The sequence below is a fragment of the Ostrea edulis genome, chromosome 1 (assembly GCF_947568905.1).
Source record: "Ostrea edulis chromosome 1, xbOstEdul1.1, whole genome shotgun sequence".
In the NCBI taxonomy this organism is placed as follows: Eukaryota; Metazoa; Mollusca; class Bivalvia; order Ostreida; family Ostreidae; genus Ostrea; species Ostrea edulis.
Window position 1 is genome coordinate 29,223,215 of NC_079164.1, and position 20,176 is coordinate 29,243,390.

General features: G+C 35.0%; 1 protein-coding gene and 2 long non-coding RNA genes across 5 annotated transcripts in view; 2 read left to right on the top strand and 1 right to left on the bottom strand.

Moving 5' to 3' along the window:
- LOC125663922 (uncharacterized) overlaps positions 1–13,313 on the top strand; it is a 38,905-nt gene extending 25,592 nt beyond the window's left edge. For all 3 annotated transcript variants that reach the window (XM_048896362.2, XM_056163032.1, XM_056162978.1), the window contains 2 exons: positions 2,508–2,672; positions 10,569–13,313. In XM_048896362.2, the coding sequence (XP_048752319.2) occupies positions 2,508–2,672; positions 10,569–10,758 (355 nt within the window). In that variant the 3' untranslated portion in view covers positions 10,759–13,313. The remainder of the gene's footprint in view (positions 1–2,507; positions 2,673–10,568) is intronic.
- A 178-nt stretch (positions 13,314–13,491) lies between these two features.
- Positions 13,492–15,480, bottom strand: LOC130054212 (uncharacterized). The gene is made up of 2 exons (XR_008802498.1): positions 15,361–15,480; positions 13,492–13,877 (listed from the first exon to the last, which is right to left on the bottom strand). It is a non-coding gene; the product is annotated as an uncharacterized LOC130054212 (long non-coding RNA).
- Positions 15,481–15,538: 58 nt separating this feature from the next.
- Positions 15,539–19,984, top strand: LOC125677138 (uncharacterized). The gene is made up of 2 exons (XR_008802499.1): positions 15,539–16,256; positions 16,953–19,984. It is a non-coding gene; the product is annotated as an uncharacterized LOC125677138 (long non-coding RNA).
- Positions 19,985–20,176: the final 192 nt, after the last annotated feature.

Below are 20,176 nucleotides of genomic sequence, written 5' to 3' on the forward strand. Positions count from 1 at the left end.
GAACAATTGTTGAAAAAGTTGGATAACAAAATATGACACTTCCTGACGTGGTTTCTCGACTGATGGAACCATCCAAACTCCAATAAATGCCTATTGAATGAATTACGGAAAGAAAAGAAAAAATTCAACGCCGAATACATCTCAGACAAAACCAGTCAATTATTTACATGAAAATGGAATGGAGGGTGATTGACTTAAAGTTAACCAAACAATAACTTTTGGTTAGGCTTGACATTGAGAATAAACAACAACGAACCAATCATCAATCTGCAAGTCCGAACTGAAATTGAGATTGTGGACAATTATCGGAAACAAAAACTGCAATTAAATGCAACTAATGATATGGAACTAGGGTCTCTGTGCTATGGAAAGTGCTAAATATCCAAAGAACGACAAGGTGAGAAAATACTGCAACTCGTACGCTGTGATGCTGGTTCTAGCACAAACCTGAAACGTGCATGTACGAAATAGCATATAGCGCTCCACGTCACGTACGTTGTCGGAATCATCAGTAAATCACATAAATTAAAAAGAGGCAAATTGCTGAACTAGCAATAATACCACGTAAATTGCATAGGGATGTTAATAATAGATATTAAGTACTATAAAGTTAATAACTGCATAAATTGACCGGTTAGGTCCTTGGTACCTAAAATTGTGATCGTGCTGTAGTAAAACCCGTGAATCACTGTGTCGGTGAATAGCATACCCTGAAACTAGGGCCCAATAATGCCTAGCAAGTAAACCTAACGAGATAATGTAGTGGTTGGCCACATTGCAAATTGAACCTCGTGGTAGGTTGAGGTCCGAGCCCCTGGTCTATGCAGGGCCGTCATTTTGGCACAATCAGGTATACCTGAACGTTATCCAGGTTCATCTGTGTATGACATGTAATTGAATAAATACAAAGTAACGCGACATAATGAACTGATTACAGAATGGGACGAATTAAGAGTAAGCAAGCCTTGGAATTTGTAGCATGATCTGACTAGCTGGTGCCCTTTGCTTGACCGACTCGCTAGCCATGCCTATTGAAAGGTCATGAAACCTACGTTAACCAAGTACCTTGAATCATGAATGGCATTTTGGCCAAATAGATACAATCAAAATTGTGCCATAGGTTTGCCATTGGGATACATAATAATAGAGCACCGGCGATACTAGGTATATTAGGTGGTGTAGGACATGACCAGGATATGAATTTACATATGGCAGCTGCCAGAAGATACATACAGAAACTAAGTCTGAGTATGGTATCGCCCTACGGGCTATGTTGTGCGTGTGCTTTACGACAGCCGGTAGAATTTGAACTAAGTGAATATTAAGGAATATCAAATAAATGCAGCGACTCACCATGTTGACGTTGAGAAGGGATGGTAGCCTTCGTCAGGGATTAGACGACTATCACCGCCTGAATAGGTACCTCCTGCCTTCAGGGGAGGACCAGCGTTGTCGTGCTTCACTGCCTGGTTGGTATGCCGTCCTTGTCTTGAGCTCCAGTCCCGTGGAGATCCGGATTAGAAAGGTCTGTGTGTGGTGGCACGATAAAAATCGCTCCCCGCAAAGCGTCCGAGCACAGGCCAAAATTTGGAAACGCATCCCCGACAGTGGTGACGATTCTATTGAGGTTGACCTTGAGAAAGGAGAGTAGCGTTTGCCTGGGATTAAACCTCCATCACCGGCTGAATGGGTACCTCCTGCATTTAAAAGGGGGGGGGGTTGACCATAACGTTGCCATACTTCACTGCCTTGCCCTCCAAGTCTCGGTCTCAAGTCCTGTGGGGATCCAGGATAGAAAGGTCCACATCATCCATCGCAGTTGTAACAGGCCTTCAAATTAAACCGCGGGTCCGAGTCACAGCAGGTGGGGCGGTGGCACGATAAAAATCGCTGAGGCTGAGGCTCCCCGCTAAGCGGCCGAGAAAACACCGAACTCAGGCCAAAGTTAGGCAACCCATCGCCGACAGTGGTGACAATTCCATTGTTGGAAGAGATGTTTTACTGTATTGCTTATAGGAATTAGATAGGTCACAGTTCATTATCTTCACCATGGACAAAACAAAACAAAAACCAATCGATCGATATTGCTTCTATCTGTCCCCCCCCCCCCTTTTTTTTTTGGCTTCGTCCTGTTGCTGCACTGGTAAAGGATTGTTTGGCTGCGTATACGATTGCACAATGTTAATAAATTAGCTCGATGGCAATGGATTGTCATTAAGAAAATCATTTTTCACAATGTGTTGAATCTAAGGTTTGAGCAGAATGAAAAGTTAACTCGTTCCCTGTTAGGCGGAATTAGTTTGAACCAGGTTTATTTCGTAAACGGTACGAACTGTATTAGCCAATCTTAATTAATTGTGGACTATTTGATATGTATCAAGTAATCTTGATTATTTAAAAGACGTATAGAATAATAAATTTTGGAGGAGAAAGAATGACTCTTGTTTTGTATTTTGATTTGGAAGAGAAAGAATGTGACTTTTTTTGTAATTTGATTTATTTTCCAGTTCCTCTACGTTGCTGTGGGTAATCCTGCTCCTTGTCATCATTCCACAGAAAATCATGACAAGTTGTTGTTTTACTGCAACGTCTCTGTTTGTCAACAACTCAGCTACCACCCACATTGCAGGATCCGTCAATGGTATCGCCATGACAGCCACAGCATTCTCAAGGTCAGACATGGATCACATCTGTCATACATTACATACTTTCAAACGTTCTATGGAAGGTTTTGCCCCTTTGAGTTTTAAGACCAAGAACACCCCAAATCTTTGTGTAACAGCAACTCTACAAGAGTATTTATCCCCTCATTATTCATTGTGAGAGGAGATATACTAACAGGACATTCATGTGTGGGCGATTGATTACATACTTTACATATAGCTTTGTTATGAAGAGAGGAAGAACCCTATTAACTTTGGGGTCAAAAGGTCAAGGTCACTAGATGACCAAGTAAGAAAAGCTTGTAGACACTTTAGAAGGTTCATTTTTGATCGATTGACTTGATACTTCACATGTAGTTTTGTCATCAAGAAAAGAAAAATCCCATTAATTTTGGGGCCAAAGGTCAAGGTCACAAGGGGACTTAATAGAAATAGCCTAAATTTCGAGTGAATGCCCAGTCTAACCAAACTCTTGTTGAAATTTGGAAACATATACATGTACACTCAATGTCATGCACACAAGGAATTCTGCTCTTTTTGACCATAACCTTTTATATTCAACATTGAAAACCAATGGAAACCTAGATCGCTGTACAAGATACCATTCCTAAAAGTTTGATAAAAATCAGATAAGAATTATAGCATAAATCTTATACATGAGGATTTTTCCAATAGGCATCCAACTATTCATGCGTAGCCCTATTCGTGGTGATGTGATAAAAACAAACAAGAAATATAGTATGTATTGAACACAAGGAATTCCAAATTTCTCATTAAATTTGAAATTTCTATTTAAACTTGAAAGCCAGCGGGAAACTAAATCTCTATATTATTCCTTAAATTTGATGAAAATCAATTACGAAGTGTAACTTTACACATGTGCACAGGAAATTTTGTAATTGACTTTCAATGACCTTGATCTTTCTTGTATGATGTTGAAAGCCACAAGGAATCAAGCTGACATAAATATGCAATCTAACCATAAAAATATCAGAATAAGTTGATAGATATATTTTCTCTGTGGCAAAGGGCTACTAACAAAGGCAACCCAGCAAGTGTCAATAAATTGAAAGCACAAGGTGTTGCAGAATTTCTCTTGTTTTTGGTCTTTGATATTAGTATTGGTAACTCGTAGTGTAAGGTAACTATAACATCACCACTGAAAATGAGCTTTTCTGATCGCCTGTTGTCTGTTGTCTGTCCATCTGTAAACTGTTCACATTTAGTCTAGTCAATCTAGCAAATCACCTCAAAGTAATTGCAACAGAAACAAACTCGACGGAATTTAATAAACAAAAGCGTGATTAACAACATACAAAAAATCGGACAAAATTGGACAATGGGAAATATTTAAAATTTAGACTTAAATGTTTTAGTAAACCATCGATATTTTGTGGTGTTTACGGCACGCCGTACACGTAAAGGGGAGTAACTTAACTGTGAGAGTCATCGGAATAAAGTTATACACGACAATCTAAAGTGCATGTAATAAAAAACGTGATTAAACAGCTTAACAGTTGTATTAAAAAGGTGATTTTAAGACCTTCTATATACATACAATATTGCTCAGCATCTCATATTCTTTGCCGACTTTCATTCCCGGGGAACTTTCGTGAATAAAGCTTCAAAATATTTTGTTTGACCCTCTACTGAATTAATTTTAATTATAAAACACAATATTTACTTTAGAAGTTATGAATAATCAATTATAAATGAAATCTTAAAGAATTAGTGTCAATTTACAAGGGGGAATTACGGTTGTTAAAAAAGAAAGTATGGAAAATCATTCGGGTTAAAAGTTTCAGTTATTTTGTATTTTCATCATTTGAGCAAGCGTTTTGTATTAAAAGCTTCTATAAAACTAAGTAAGTAAAGTATTTTTGCTTTTCTTTTTCAAATTCAGGTTTGGGAGTCATTCATGGGTAATAATAATGATAATAAAACATTGATAATATAAATAATAAAAATCAATGTAAGTACTAAACACTTGCGCATAGTATCATGATTTGATGTAAAATCGAGTAGTTACTCTTTCTAATTAGTCTTGGGCTCACGACCTGCGGAACCACATCTCCTAGCAGCATGCGAACAGCGCGCTAGACCACCCGGCCATCTGTATTCAAGACAAAACTTGTTTTCGATGACGATGGAATTCTCGCCACGCTGGCACACGATCATTGAGAATTAATGGAAATGGGATACAGTTATTTATCGTAAATTTTAGAGGATCATGCAAAATGCATATTGTGTTTGAAATGGCTATATATAAAGCACAGAAATAGCAACGAACTCTGAAATAAACATAACTGCCCTAAGGGTCGAAATCAATGTCGGATGAAAATTTAAATTCAATTAGTTAGGGGGAGGGGAATAAAAACTCCCGCAAGTTTCTGTCATCCGACATCGATTACACTTTAGTGGAAAAATGAAAAAGACAAGCGACTGTTGAATACCACATAATATTTAAAACAATTAATGAACATTTAATAGATTTAATGTACACTTTCATTTGTGAATAAACAGTAGAAAAGGTATACAGAGGTATACAGAGTGTTATTTATAATCGTACGTTTCTTTTCTTGTTATTCGATTAGTTTCAACATTTGTCATATTAAGTTTTAAAGGGGGGGGGGGGGGGGGGGGGGTTCTTGGTGAAAACTATGTGAACTTAGTTTTTTGTGAGACATTGAATTTTTGATCTTGCCCCTAAGTGAAGAATATCGTTAAAACCAGACGTCTTTTTACGAAACGAAGTTTGTCAATCCTTGCCCATTCTACATGCATTCACAGGATGCGTCACAACGTCAAGAATATTCGGCATCGGAACAGGTCCTGTATAGTCAAAATGTAGACAAATCGCGAAAAAATTCTGTATATGATTGGTTTTTAAATGGAGGCAGGCTACTGACAAACAAGTTGATGGTGAAGGGGTTTCAACTGTTTCGTTTAAAGTAAGCATTTCACGAATTATATGGTCGTTATAACAATCTACTTTGCCAATAGGCCAATCCGAAAACATGAGTTATCTTTCCTTGATCCGGAATGTAGTGCGCTTGCGTAACAGTAGGTTAAGACTTCCGGGTAGTATATTTGAGAAGCGTCATTATCAACAGTGCAGAAGGCCACGAATATATTGCTGTATAATTTTACAGTAATCACGCCAACAAATATGTTAACGTTAATAAAAAATCTCAATGCATAGGTTTACTTCATACACGTGAAAATAACCAACTTTGCATGTAAAATAATAGAAAATTAATGTTGTATAAGTAGAGGAGGACACCCCCCCCTCCCCGATAGGATGTTCTATCATTAAACTGATGTAATTTCCTACGACAGGCCTGTCCCGAGACCTAGACGCAGTTAGATTATTCTAACTACACCCCTCCCCATTTTCCAGGATTTCACGTGTTTTATAACTGAAATTAGTATATATCATATATTGCTTACATTTTCTCAGGATCTTTAGCCCGTGTTTTAATACAGTTAGATTTATAATTAAATATCAGAAGTTCAATATCAATGTAGTACATTCAGCGATGAAAGTTCTGCCACGATGTACGTCTAGGTATGTCGGACTGACATCTCTAGATTCTGAAAATGTCCATCTCCTTCGATTGGTGAGTAAAATTTAACCCAGGCTGTACTTGTAATTGAAACAGAGGCCACTGACAGATTTCCAGCTGTCTGCCCACAAATTTTATACAGTTTCAAATACAAGTATAACCATAAAGAAATTCGTCGTCACAACCCATCTTTAAACTGACATTTACACATGCAATGCTTTGAAAATAAAATAACGTATAATTGAATGCCCTTAATTTATAGTCGGCAAGAGTATGTACCTGTAAATACAGCCATTTTGAGTAAAATATTTGGAGTTTTACTCAAATTATTTTGTAAATTTGTGGCGAAAGGGGGTGTTTAAATCTGTCATTGCAATTTCTGTTATGACATGATACGTGCCTATACATAATCAAGTAGATTTCAAGGGGGCTAAAACGAATAAAAGAGGGAAGATACAGAGACGTCAAAAGCATTCTATTGGGGGGGGGGGGTAAATTTACCTCCCCCCCCCCCCCCCCCCCCCCGAGAGTACATTTGAGAATACCCACCCACCCCGGGATCACACAGGTCTATGGAAAATAATTCATATCAGTCTAGCAATATTGAACAAAATTAATAAAAAATATTATTTAGTTACCTATTTTACTGCATTTTAAACATATCAGTTGATATTAACAATCCTAGCTTCATGCTGCAGTGTACAAAATGATTTGCACGTCCAGGTACTTTGGAGAAAGTTACCCAATGATTGCAATCTAGTTTATTTTTGAAAGAGTCGATTGGTGGTGGTGGAATAATTTTAGCCCTGATAAAACAATGAGAGCGTTGATTTCCTAATTTAATTGATTTTTTTTTATTTTGAAAAGGGGGGGGGGGTGTTATGCAAGATCTTTGCACCACAGGCACTCGACGTTTTAAATATCTATAATAAAAAAAATTGTCTACAAAATAATTATGTCAGTCGTTATTGGAGACGTATGTAAACAAATGAATGTCTGGGTGATTTCCAATTTAATTTTTAAAATCCCCCCTCCCCCCGAAAATCACACCCGACTCGATCAAGAAATTCTTTTTTTTTTTGTTTCCATTAACATTTTCTTACTCTCTCGTACAAATTGTTTCAACTGTTCTCGATTTTGAACAGCGCCCATACTTGCCCATACTTATATAACTATATATATAATATATGCGCAGTCTGACTGTGTTACTACCCGTAAGTTGTCATATTCACACTAAATGTAAGAATACAAAGAGAGATAACTCACGTTTTTGGAAAGGCCTATACAACCTATCATTGGGTCAAATCTGTCTGACTTGTTTCATATAGATTGTTAGGCCGTTTTTGGCACAATGATATTGAATAAGGGTAACTCCGTTTGCCTTATTAAGATATAGAGCTCACGGCGGGTGTGACCGGTCAACAGGGGGTGCTTACTCCTTATAGCCCATAGGCACCTGGTCCCACTTCTGGTATATCCAGGGGTCCGTGTTTGCCCACCTCTCTATTTTGTATTGCTTATAGGAGTTACGAGATGGATCACTGTTCGTTATCTTCACCTTCCTATATGAGGATTTCATAGAGAAAAAGATATATTCTGGTGTCGATGTCATATCGACTTAGTACGATGGAATACCATAGAGACACTTATAGGAGATTTGCTTTGTGAAGAATTGTCTAACACAATATCATTTTTATAAGTTCAGTCATTGCCACTAACTACTAACTACAGCTGCAGAAAAGGAGCACTGCAAGAATTTTTTAAGTCATACAATGGACTAAAGGAATGATTAATTTGGATCCTTCGAATTGGGGCTTATCACTGCTTTCAGCAATTCTTGTATCCGTTAAAACTAAATTACAAGTCACGCCAGATAAACTTTTGAACGTTTTTCGCTGTAAATGCAAGGCAAATTGTGACACTAGCCGTTGTACTTGTAAAAACATGGACTGAACTGTACTGCAATTACCAAATGATCACTTATATAATTATCAGGCATGTAGCAATAATGGCTCTACACCTTTTATCATTACATGCAAAGTTGATAAATTTTTACGTACAGAGGTCAATTTTTAGACAGATTGGTTGCCCTCCCTCTTCTTTTTTTTTTTGAAAATAGCATTATCGTGAACTGTACACAGTGGAAGTGTAAAATTGAACTGAGAGAACAACCTTAGCCCCCCCCCCCCCCCCCCCCCCCCCCACCACCACCACCACCACCACACACACCATCAAGGATTTTTATAACTTTGGATTAAAATTTACTTGTCAATTTTCAGGCAATATTGTGACATTATCTTCACATTTCTTCCCCCCCCCCCCATTTTTACGATGCTGCGTGCCTGATTCATTTTGCTTTTAATTCTATGTGTCCATTGTTTTTAAAACAGATTACTCCTGAAATTCTCGGTATTAATTGCACAATAATTTGGATAGAACTAAACATCAAATACAACTATAACCCCCCCCCCTCCTCTTTTCCAAACTCTAAAACTTGACGAAGTGCACGTATTAAAGATTTCTTTATAAAATCAAAGAAACTGAACCTTGTTTTGTCATAGATGTAGTACAAACTGTTAAAACTCAGCTTAATAAAGAATTTGGTAACGTAAGCTTTACTATACACTGTTTGTTTTAAAATACTACATGTATTTCTGTGAAACATAGGACCGGAATGGTAATCGCGCCTCCATCTTTTGATGTAAGGGGAGTAACTGCAAAAATGTAGGTCATCTTTTACAGACCATTTTTGAAGGGGCACTTGTTTTATGTTAACAGTTTATTTTAATGTATAAATCTTCATGTGGTAACTCATATATGCCTAATGGATGGGAAAAAGTATTTTCTTCCAAAATCCAGTTTTTAACAATTTTTGTTGGAAAATGAAGATTTCAGCCCAAAATTCGGTAAGGGAAAATAAATTTTGGTGCAGAAAAGTTTATAGTTGTGGATTTGGACGTTTTATTCTTAAATTTATAAGATCACTGTCATCTCTTCTATAAAACAGTCATTTCCTATCATTTCCAGTTTTTCACTATTTTTGTTTTAGAAAAAGGTAGGTTTCCCTACCTAAAATGGTATTTTTCTTATATATTAATTGCCAGTAATCTATATATCTTACTTGTTGAGCAGTTTTTAAAATAAATCCTAACTTCAATTTTTTATTGGTAGACTCAAATATATGACAAAGTGTGGGTTTTCTTCTTAAAATTTCAACCTTTCACAATTATATTCAAAAAAGCAAGATTTTACCTAAAAATTACAGTCAACGAAAGAATATATTCTGCTGTAAAAAAAATTAATTGAACATTTCCAGGTTGAAATTTGAGATATGAAACTTATTTTTACGGTATGTTACATAAAATGGACATTTTCTTCAATTTCCAGTTCTTAGCGATTTTCATGAAAAAACACATCCTTTTAGCCCAAAATTCCAATTTTCCCATGGAAATACAAAAGCCGATTTTTAATATGTTGTTTGCATGTGTTTTCTTGCATGAATAATCAAAATTTCATTTCTGTTGCAATTAGTTTGAGGTTTTGCTCATTTTTGAGCTAGATTGACTAGACTAATTTTTGACTTCTTCTCCAGAACCATTGGGCCAATTTCAGCCAAACTTTGCCAAAAGCCTCCTTGGGTGAAGGGCTTTCAAATTTATTCAAATGAAGCACCATGCCCTTCAAAGGGGAGATAATCACAAAAATACAAAAATAGGGTGGGGTCATTTAAAAATCTTCTCAAGAACCACTGAGCCAGAAGAGCTTTACATGAAATCTTCCTGACATAATGCATAAATCATGACCCCCGGGGGTAGGACAGGGCCGCAATAGGGGATAAAAGTTTTACATACAATTGTATAGAAAAAATCTTTAAAAGTCTGCTTCTCAAGAACCACTGGGCCAGAAAAGTTTACATTTTGAAAGCTTCCTGACATAGTGCAGATTCAAGTTTGTTAAAATCATGACTCCTGGGGGTAGGATGGGGCCCACAATTGGGGATCAAAGTTTTACATACAAATATTTAGGGAAATTCTTTAAAAATCTTCTTCTCAAGAACCATTGGGCCAAAGAAGTTTACATTTACATAAAAGCTTCCTGACATAGTGCAGATTCAAGTTTTTAAAAAAAAAATCATAGCCCCTGGTGGTAGGTTGGGGCCACAATAGGAATCAAAAATTTTACATGCGAATATATTAGGGAAATTTTTAGACATGGGAAAAGGTGACTCAGGTGAGCGATGTGTCCCATGGGCCTCCTGTTGTCTTTTCTAGCACTTGTAGCATTCATGAATTCAACATTTTTCAGTGACCGCTCAGAACTGTATGTTAAATTTTTTCAGAACCTTGGCACCAACGATAGGGGGAAGTGTGTTTGCTTGGTCCATCTCGAGTGATCTTGGAGCACCATTTGATGTCAACATTGCCTTCTTCATGTTCGGATTTATTTTATGGTTGACGAGCGTGTACAGTATATTTACACGCGAGTCTCTAAACAGGAAAAAGACGGGAACCCCCTCCACACAAAAATAGTGACCAGAGTGTAATTAGTAGAATTAATCTTACTTTAATTGTACAGGTGCAAGAAAATCATGTTTTGCTTTGAAATCAGAGTCTGATATATCTAATAAGAAAGGAAAACATGAACTGAATTTCCCAGTAATTGAACTAATTATTGGTAATCGGAATCTTGATTTACCATTGGTAGCAAAGACAAGTTTTGTCACTATTATATGTGATGTGGATCGGTATATTTCAGACCAGATTACAAAGCAGATCCTGTCTTTCATTTAACAATTATTTATAGCATCTGCCACTTCATTGTTTTGTTTACTCATAGAATTTAAATTTGAATTTCTATGAGCATTTTACTAGTGGGAATATAAATTAATGTAAATGAATAGTGAAATTTTTTTTTCCATGTATTTTTCTATGGACAGTTTTGACTGATCTTTCAATTCAAACAGATTCAAGAATTTTATTTTAAAAAACCATTCTGATTAAATTAGGGAAAATTTTCATTCCATAACAGTTTGGAGTGTCTTAATTTTTTTTCTATTAATTGTTTATTATGCCCCCCTTCAAAGGAGAAGGGCATATTGCTTTGCACCTGTTGGTTGGTCGGTCAGTAGACCACATGTTGTCTGCTAAATATCTTGAGATCCATTCACTTGATCATAATGATATTTCATCTCTGGGTTGGTTATGAGTAGAAGAGGACCCCTATTGATTTTAAGGTTCAAAGGTCAAGGGTTCAATTTACTCTGGACACAGGAAGGTACTGTCCGCTCAATATCTTCAGAACCCTTTCCTTAACAGACATCAACCTTGGTAAACTAGACATAGGAATATACTGTGTGCTCAATATCTTGAGAATTCTTTGCTTAAGTAGACATCAAATTTGGTACTCTGGTACACATCCTAAGAAGTAGATGACCCCTATTGATTTTGAGGTCACATGGTCAAGGGTCGAACTGGACATATGTAAATACTGTCTGCTCAATATCTTGAGAACCCTTTGTTCGACCTACATCAAATTTGGTACACTGATACTGCATAAGGAGTAGATGATCTCTATTCATTTTGAGGTCACATGTCAAACTGGACATAGTAATATGTTGTGTCCTATATTTTAAGAATCATTTGCTTGATTGACACCAAACTTGATAAACTGGTACATCATAAGAAGTAGATGACCCCTATTGATTTTTAGGTCAGATAGTCAAAGGCCAAGGGTCAATCCACTCTGGCCATTGGAAGATACTGTCTGCTCAATACCTTGAATTGTTTTGACAGTACTATCAATTAAATGATGCATTTGTATATGCACCAAGGGAAGGGGGATATATGTTTTACAAGCATTTCTTGCTTTTTGGTCGCAAGACATTCCAGATCTCGCCCTTGTACAGAGATTTAGGATGAGTGAAGAGAGAAGGATAGTGCTAGTGTGTAAGCTCAGAGTTAAGAAATAAATTTCAATTTTAATATGAAGTATGCTGACATAAAGCGTTTCAACTCATACACTCATGTACTTTCTAAAAAAAATTTTTGTATTTACATTCTACTTTAATTTCTGTCTGAATTCCAATGTGTTTAAATAGATGTACTATATTTATCAAGATTCATACATGCATTGTTTACATCTGCATCCGATTCATAAGGAGATGGATATCATTACAATTGGTAAAGATACAGAAGGCAAAAACATGTTATATAAATCATAATGTATACATGTAATTTGTAAGGTCAGAATAGATCATGTGTATTTTAGAATTCAGTTTAGACACGACATGCTTATTTTAGAATTCAGTTTTGACACGACATGCTTATTTTAGAATTCAGTTTTGACACGACATGCTTATTTTAGAACTCTGTATCAATCATGTTTCGTTTTTAATTCTATATCAACATGACATTATGTTTATTTTTTTAGAATCTGTATCAACATGACATCATGATTACTTTATAGTTGACTTCTTTATGTTTTAATTTTGCCCTGATTTGACCCAAGTTCAATTGTTAATTACGCATTGAAGTAAGATCATGTTCATTTTTTAAATCTGTATTAAAATTACATAATGTTTATTTTTTAAAAATTTTATATTGATATAACAGGTATATTTTTTTAGATTTTGTATCAACAGGAGTTCATGTTTATTTTAGAAATGAAAGTTATTTTTAATCATTTTATATATGATGTAAAGTGAAATTACATTCACTCTCCATGATTTCATTTAAAAAATGGATTTGATCCATTTGATAAACAATTATAATATGACTACCCTTACCAAACTATACAGTATGCGGCAACCTTGCGGCAAACTTACAGTAAACTAGCGGCTAACTATTTTGTTCACCAAAAGCTTAAACACTAGTTCGCAGCCATTCGCCGGTAGCAGTGAACTTGTGGCGAACAAACATGAAGTTCGCTGGAAGTATACCAGAAATCTTTCTTTACCATATATTTGTATATCACAAAGAGATCCAAATACTCCCTGGTAGCGGTGAACTTGTGGCAAATGAAATTACAGTTCGCTGCAAGTATACCAAAGATCTTAGATTTTATTATATACTGCCTCGTAATGTAGGTGATCTTGTCATTTTGTATTAACTGAATTCAAGATTAATCCATAGCAAGTTTTAAAATCTTACAAAGGAATTATTCTTTTTGCACATTTGTTTTCTAAAATTGATATTATACTTAAAGCATTAATGGTTCTGTAACAGACTGCAGTGGCTATAAGCTAAAATAACACTAAACATGCATGCAGGTTAAATTTTATACAATTTTATTTACAATACAAAAATTCAATCATCAGCTACCATTTCTGGAAAGTCCATTAGATCATGCCATTTCTCATTGGAAATTAAATCACTGTCATCATCTTCACTGTAAAAGATTGCCTCTTCGATTAATCGTTGTACCGCCTCAACATTCGCAGGTTCTTCCATACGTTCTTCAATATAATAATTTATTGAATCGCCATCATCTGATGTAACTTGTGACTGGGCTTCTCAAAATTCTTGTACATCAGCTGACAGCTGGACACTTTGCTTTCTTTGGTGGATTTTTCTTTTCAGAGTACGATCTAGGCCTAGCTCTCCAAGTTTGTCTACTCTTTTTTCTAAATGCTTGTCACTATTGCCATCGTCTACAAAAATGATTAAATATACGAAATCAATATATATATTATTTAATTATATATAAATATATTTAGTCAGACTGTTTATATCAGCTAATTACCCCCCCCCCCCCCCCCCCCCCCCCATGGTTTGCCTTCATCATTAAATACATTGCATGGGTATTTCTTTAGTAGCTTTATTTTGCTGAATCATTCAATAATTAAACGTACTATCTAGTAGTTATACCATTCACCTCAATACGTTTTGGCCTGCAAAATATTGTATGCACTCACCAGCTGCAAGGTGCATGGTCATAAAATCCCGAGTTTTGACACAATCTGAGCATTTTAACTGGTAAATATAGTATAATACCGAGCAAAGCTCGGACGGGCCAAAGGCCCGTCCGCGAAGCAAGACTCTAAAGGTAACACGTATACGTAAAATAAAAAATGATAAAATTTGCAAATGAATACAGATAATCTCTATATATACGTTCACTGAATTTTTTGTGATCCATATGGGCGCCGCCATTATGCTTTGTTCATTAGTTGCTTCTACAATTATTCGTGTTTTAATTTTCAATGCCAAATATACAAGACTAACGTGCAATTTGTAATTCAAAAACCCAGTTTGTTAAAAATGAATGGTATGATTATCATTGTTACAGTCTTTAGCCAATCATCAAATAGAAAAACAGTAATACGACTAAATAGATGAACGAGTTCATGAGTTTCTTTAAATAAAAATATACGATATATTTACGCTTACCCTTTACCACTTTGAATTTATTGGTTAACTTTGTTTTAACTGTCTTTTAACTGCAAACGGGGTGTATTGTTGTTTATAAGTGTTTGATTTGAAAAAGAAAAATTTCGGGGCTAAATGTGACGTCATAATTCATGATTTACGTCGACTGGCGTTATATTCCCCGCTTTAAATGAATAGGCGGATCCTGTAGAACTGTTATCCTTGTATATCCCCCTTTAATATTTAGATGTTATTGGGCGTTTAGTGCAAGGAAAATTTCATAAATACTATATATTTTGAAATGAATTATTGTTTATAATTGTTTGGTTTGAAAGACGGAGAAAAAAGTCGAGGCTACATCTGACGTCATCGTCAGTTATGCACGGTTTACGTCTTCTCCGCGTTAAAGGAATAGGCGGATCCTGTAATTATCCTCATAGATATCCCCCTTTGATACTGGGCGTTTAGCGCAATGGGAATTTCATAAATAATATATATTTTTAAATGAAATGTAATTTACGGTACTGAACAGAATTATGACTATCACTTGGGACATGCCAATGACCATATCATGCTTCGCTCGGTCCAACGGTCACACCGTATATATATTATCTCACTATTATACAATATATACACCAGTTTGCTCAGACTGTGTCAAAACCCTGTGTCATTAATTCATATCGTCACCCGTATTATCAGTTTCTACTTTATATCAGTATAAGCAAATATATTATAACATTACAGAATACAAAAACATCTACTTACCTCGCAAAGAACCGTCCATTTTAAATGTTTATAAAATATGTACTTAAACGCCTCGCAGTCACCAACTACTAGCTGAACTTGCAAGCAACTGTCTCACGTTTCCAAAATGAAACCGAAAGTAAACACAGGGCGAAGAATTATAAAAGTTGTAAACCGAATACTTTGAATACTTAAGTTAGATTGATAATAACACCAGTTTATAAAACTATTTATTTAAAATAACAAAATCCTTTTGTAAAATAAAAGAAATTGTTTAAAGAAAATGCGTATCAGCATGCTAAACTAATTTCGTTTTGTTTAAAATAGTACCTGAAAACTTTCGATTTCTTCCGTCTCGGTCACCCAGACGCTTGTTTTTATGAGATGTGCGTACGAACGAGTCGATACATCTTGATGATCAAGACTATTCAAATTGACGCGCGCTATCAATTCGAAGTAGAGAAAATTTCAAGAGAAAGCCAGCATGTCGAGAAGAAGAGTTACTCCCAGGGAGATTTGCCGACGAAAACAGTAAGTTCATCATAGATAAGAACATACATTGGTTGCATTTGTTAGTGTAAAAATACATTTTAAATTTGACATAACCATCGTGTTATTGGACATTCACTTTACATGATACGACGTACTCTGCTTTATGCAAAACCATAGGCCTATGTATTTTTATTCTGTATATATCTGTGTGTATACGTCTGAAAAGTTCAAAACAATTGAAATGGTTTTGTTTTCTAAGGGTGGTATGTGATACGATTCTCGCAGACAAAGAACTCAGCCCCCCTGGTATAGGCCTAGTGAAATCAAATCAATTAGAGGAGACAGGGGAAACGAGGGAGGAGAAAGTCCAAGCACCTTAGACAGATGGTGTCATGTATCATATGGAGAGATTGAATTTGAAAGTGGTATGTAGATTATGATGATTATAATAATTGTGTTTGTGCCAATAAATATCTAGGCCTATTTGTATTATAATATTCACAAATATGATTTATAATTTAATCAATAAAATGGCATTTATGCTGTTATGCAAGTTAATTAAAATATTGACAATAATAATTTAATTGGTATACACGTGTGGTAATTAATTTGGTTAGCACATCGGGCACACTCAGACTAGTAAAAGCTTGGTCCGGTCTAGTTTATTTTGAATCATGGTAGCCCATCTGGCCGTATTTATACAACACATTTAACAATAAAACCAAAGTATATCCAACTGAATTTGAAATTTCTATAATAACATTAATGTTGACAATAACTTTAATTTACAGTACTCATCGCGTTTCACTCAATATCTTGATGTTCTACCCAGAGTTATCCTTCCTATTGTGCTCTCTAATGTACTATGCCCTCTGGTAGCATACTTTACGACAACAGGGAAGACAAAACCCCACTGTTTAAAATAAGTTATGAATGTCTTGTATGAACCAAGAGTTGCAGAAAAAACTTGCAATGATTATGATTTTGTTGCAGACACCTCTTGGTCATGCTTTGAAAGGTATAATCAGAATGAAAGATATTTTAAGAAATTAACACTATTCTTGTAATTTGAATTATGTTCATTCAAATTTGATTTATCTTTGTAATTCTTTTTCTTACAGCATTTGCCATTACAACATTGGGGATGGACAACATAGACATTCATGATTGTGAAAGCCATAAACACAAAGACTGGAACCATGTAATGTGCTGTTAAAGAAAATAGACTATCTAAGTAGACGTCCAGTGCATTATTTCATTTAATTCAAAAGTCAACATTGTGTAATTTTTTTCGTGGATGACATTGATTATTTGATCTGAATTTGCAAAAATTGGATTGAGTGGGAATAAGTGCTGTGATTTCAAATGAAAGCCATGATAGACACATTGCTTTTTCATCCAGATGTAAGTAAAATCATAAATGCATATTGAAAATTCAGTTTATTGGAAATGACTGTGACTTGTGGGTAATTGTTTTTTTTTATATTTATAATTAAAAAACTTATATTATTGGGAACAGTATAAATCTATGGCTACATTCTCTAAATTTGATGTGTTTTTTATGCATATTAAATCAAATATCAATTGATTTATTTGTTATTGATGGTGTTGCATATAGTCTTAGATTATACTTTAACTTGGTCTAGTGTGTAGTTTTTTTTGGCAAAGTAAAAGACACTTTTCATGAAAGAAACCTACAGACTACTGAAAAGTATTATCCTTTTAGTCACTAGCTGACTAGCTGTAATTTTATTCTAAGTAATACTGGTAGAAAGTGCTGTGGTGTACCAGTTTACTAGACCTTGGTGATAGTCCTTATGGTAATTAATTTACTGCTTTCAGTGGGTTAAATTACAAGCATGCATGAGATATGAAGAAGCAGCAGTGATTACATTCTTTTAAAAATAACCATTGATATTTTAAAAATGAAATTGTCATCAACTGATTTTCTATCATAAATCATGTAAATGCAAGTCATTCCTCTTTTAATTAACTGATATGAATGCTAGATGCAAGTTCATAATTAATGTGTTCATAATTAATGTATTTATGGCCATTGGGAGTTTTAGGGATGTATATTTGAAAGCTGCCAGAGGTTTGCCACAAACTATATTAGGCTTTCTGAAAATGTTTGCCAAAGGTTCGCCGCAAAGTGTATATGGCTATCAGAAGTTTACCAAAGGTTAACCGCAAAACTTCACCAGAGGTTCACCATAAACCATTCCATATATGGCAATCTCAAGTTTGCGGCAAGTTTACCGCAAACTTCATTTGCATGGTAAAAAGTCGCCGTAAGGTTGCTGCAAACAATCTGCCGTAACCTTGCCGCTAAGTTTGCAGCAGATTCGCCGCAGGACTTCGCCAGAAGCCTTATTTTTTGGTAAGGGTATTTTATGATGTGGAACAATATTGTCGTTGCACAAAAATTGGAAAGGAGGATGTATTGTGACATATCGATCCTTGGACGTTGTATGGTGCAATTTAACTTCATTTATATGATAAAAAGAATGCAGATAAAGTCAAATGCATCATTTTGGTTTTAGAAGTGAAATTAAATTACTTCTGTATGGACATGATTCAGGTTTATTTTTGTAATTCTGCACTGACATGTGTTTTTATTTTTGTGATTTTGTGTTGACACGACATCATGTTTATTTTTTAACACTTTGACAGTTGTCCGACTTGTTTACATGATAAAGATGTACATGTAATATTTTTGTTCTAAATGAAGTTAGATATTGTCATAGGGCATTATCATCATGACTTTCATATTAATCATGACATTTTTCTTCTTTTCAAACTAGACTCGATTTTATGTCGGACAGTAAATTATTTCCAACCAACAGTTGTTGTCAAATAATGTTTTTTTAGACATTTTGTCTTCAATTTTGTCTTGTTAGGATTATATATATCAACAGGGGATGCTTACTCCTCCTAGGCACCTGATCCCACCTCTGGTGTGTCCAGGGGTCCGTGTTTGCCCAACTATCTATTTTGTATTGCTTATAGGAGTTATGAGATTGATCACTGTTCGTTATCTTCACCTTGCAGATATATGTTATATGTAATGTCTGTTCAAATGTGTGTATGTGTTTTATTTTAATATGAATATGTTTACAAATTGTATATACGGAAAAAAAAAATGTTTTCTTAAAGAAATCCTGGGTGGGGGAAACCACTTTCTTGCCGATTGTTCCTAAATTGGGGCATATTTTTGCCTTTCTATCTCAATGAAATAGATTAACTGATATGCCACAAATTGCTTTAAAGATCTAGATCTAGTCGAAATTTCTGGTGCTATAACATATGTACCATATATATTTGTAGATATCAAATTTATGCGGGTAATTTACCCTGAATACTTCTTCAGCATGATTAAACCATATCCATCTTAGGAAGAAGGCAAATCTTGTGTGTGCGATATGGTAGAAAATCAATGTCATCCATACAATGTCTCTATTTTCGCTGTAGCTTCAATTTTGCTTTTTTCATGTCCAAAAAAAGAATAACTATATTATTCGTGTAGTTGTGATATACTTATTGCATGGCAGATTTGATCAACATTTTAGTAATGTTCAAGTTTATACATGTGATAGATAGTTGTTTTTCCCATGCATATTCCGTGAAACATATCTAATCTGACATGCATTGGGAGACAATTTTTATGGTGAGAATACACAGGGTATCGGAATTTACAGTGTAACAATGAAAATATTAAGTTGAGAATGAAAATAAGGTTTGGAATGCCCAGTGAAATGGATTGCGCAGGTGTCAGATTAGGCAGTTTTCACTGTATATAATTGATTTCTGTGGTATATTTTTATTTGTTGTTGCTATTGTTAAGGAGAGTATATGTTTAAAAAATACTTGGATAACAGTATTTTCATTCTATAGAAAGTAATCAGCTGTATCCTACTTAATTTTTTTGTATTGCATATACCAAAGATTATATATACATATATTTCTTATTTTATTGTTAGATTTAATATTGATTAACAATATGTTGTTATTAAACATCTAGAAGGTTGTTCGTTTTATACAACAGTGCTTTTTGATATATTGTTGGACTGATGATATAAATTGCTTAAGACCTTAACAAAAAGATTATATGTGTTTAAAGGAATGTATGTAATAAAGCAATATAGAAACAGAGTTTAACAAGTTTTGTCAACCAATGAGGTGCATTGTGCATGCAACTGGAAGTTTTGTTAACCAATGAGGTGCATTGTGCATGCAACTGGAAGTTTTGTCAACCAATGAGGTGCATTGGGCATGCGACTGGAAGTCCTTTATTATAAACATAGTAATGTTATAGCTAATATTTGCAAAATAATGATAATCACTT